The 1,657-nt window shown below is 44.5% G+C and overlaps 1 protein-coding gene across 1 annotated transcript; it reads right to left on the reverse strand.

The window, feature by feature from the left end:
• Positions 1-554: 554 nt before the first annotated feature.
• Positions 555-1,361, reverse strand: EMH_0090530 (uncharacterized protein; the record flags this gene model as incomplete). Its single annotated transcript, XM_038022995.1, has 1 exon — positions 555-1,361. The coding sequence occupies one exon, from the start codon at positions 1,359-1,361 to the stop codon at positions 555-557; it is 807 nt and encodes a 268-aa protein (XP_037878849.1).
• Positions 1,362-1,657: the final 296 nt, after the last annotated feature.

A 1,657-nucleotide genomic window follows, 5' to 3' on the forward strand; every position in this document is an offset into this window, starting at 1 on the left:
CTATCTATCTATCTATCTATCTATCTATCTATCTATCTATCTAGCTATCTATCTATCTAGCTAGCTAGCTGTATAATAGTCTATGCCTCCTAAATATAATTTTATTTGTCTCAGCATATTTTCGTTTTTCCGTTTTTCTCAACTTAAATAAATAAATAATTAATTAAAATAAATAAACAATTCATTTAAATCCATACATGCATGCATGCATGCATGCATGCATGCATGCATGTGCATGCATGCATGTGCATGCACGTGCATGCATGTGAATATAGCTGCATGCATGCATTTATATTAAAATAAATGCATGCATGCATTTATATAAAGATAAACACACGCACGCATGCATGCATGCATGCATGCATGCATGCATGCATTTATATATAAAGATAAACACATGCATGCATGTGTTTATCTTTATATAGAATATATTGTTTTTTTTTATGTATCGGCAGCAAGCAGCAAAAGAGCTCTAAAAAAGCTGTCTCTCCCCAATCTGCTGCTGCTGCTGCTGTTGCTGCTGCTGCTGCTGCTGCTGTTGCTGCTGCAGCACTTTACACTCTTCTGCGTTCCGCTTCTCTATCTAACTGTCTCCTTTTCTCTTGTACACTCGGCAGCTCCATATACTCTTTAAGCATCCTTTGTCTCCTTTCTTTCTCTGTTAGTTTATTTCCTTCTCTTACGAGGGCTCCTATTCTTTCTCTTACTGCTGCTGCTCTCCCCTCGTGTCTGGGTACATTGAGGCCTTGTGCTTCTTCTCTTACTCTTCTTTCTCTCTCTTCTGCTTGTTGTCTTAGTGCTGCTGTTGCACCTGTACGGGGGAGGTCCCACCTTCTTGGTGCTGCTCCTGATGGTCCTGCTGCTGATGGTTCTGCTGCTGCTGCTGCTGCTGTGCGGCGTTGCTTAGCTGCTGATGGGCCCTCTCCTGCTGCTGCTGCAGCAGCTAGATATCTTTCTCTTGCTTCTAGGGTTCGTTTCTGGCCTGCTGCTGGTCTCCTGGGTGCAGGTGGTTGTGGTTCTTCTTGTTCATCGCCAGATTCCCCGCTGCTGCTGCTGCTGCTGCTGCTGCTGCTGCTGCTGCTGCTGCTGCTGGGGTCACCTTCGCCCGGTCCCCCTCCTGCTGCTGCCTCCACAAAGGAGATATCTTCTGCTGCTTCATCGGCGTTGTTAGCGAGAAAAGAAAGCTCTTGGTTAGACTCATCGTCGTATGCAGCAGCAGAATATTGATTGTTTATACTATCCGGAGAGAGAGACAAAGATGCAGCAGAGGGAGAGAAAGAAGATACAGTATCTATCCAAGCAGCAGCAACAATGCTGCTAGCCACAGCTAGGAAGAAAGTCCTTGTATCTCTGCGTCTCATCGTCATCTTGGTGATGGGTGTATATAGAGATATAAAGAAAAAGAAACAGAAAAGAAAAAGAAAAGAAAAAGAAACAAAAGTTTTAATGTATAAATTATACAAAAAGAGAGAAAAAAACTAAAGTGTTGAGAACAAACAACAACCACAAACAGCTGCAACGGACCCTTTGGCTGTCTACTCGATAGCCAGCACAGGGGTGATGCCTCACCGTTGCTGCTGCTGCTGCTGCTGCTGCAGTTGCTGCTGCTGCTGCTGCTGCTGCTGCTGGTGCCGGTGCTGCACTGGATGTCTCTTCT

This window comes from Eimeria mitis, genomic scaffold (genome assembly GCF_000499745.2).
Source record: "Eimeria mitis Houghton genomic scaffold, Emh_scaff7155, whole genome shotgun sequence".
Classification (NCBI taxonomy): Eukaryota; Apicomplexa; class Conoidasida; order Eucoccidiorida; family Eimeriidae; genus Eimeria; species Eimeria mitis.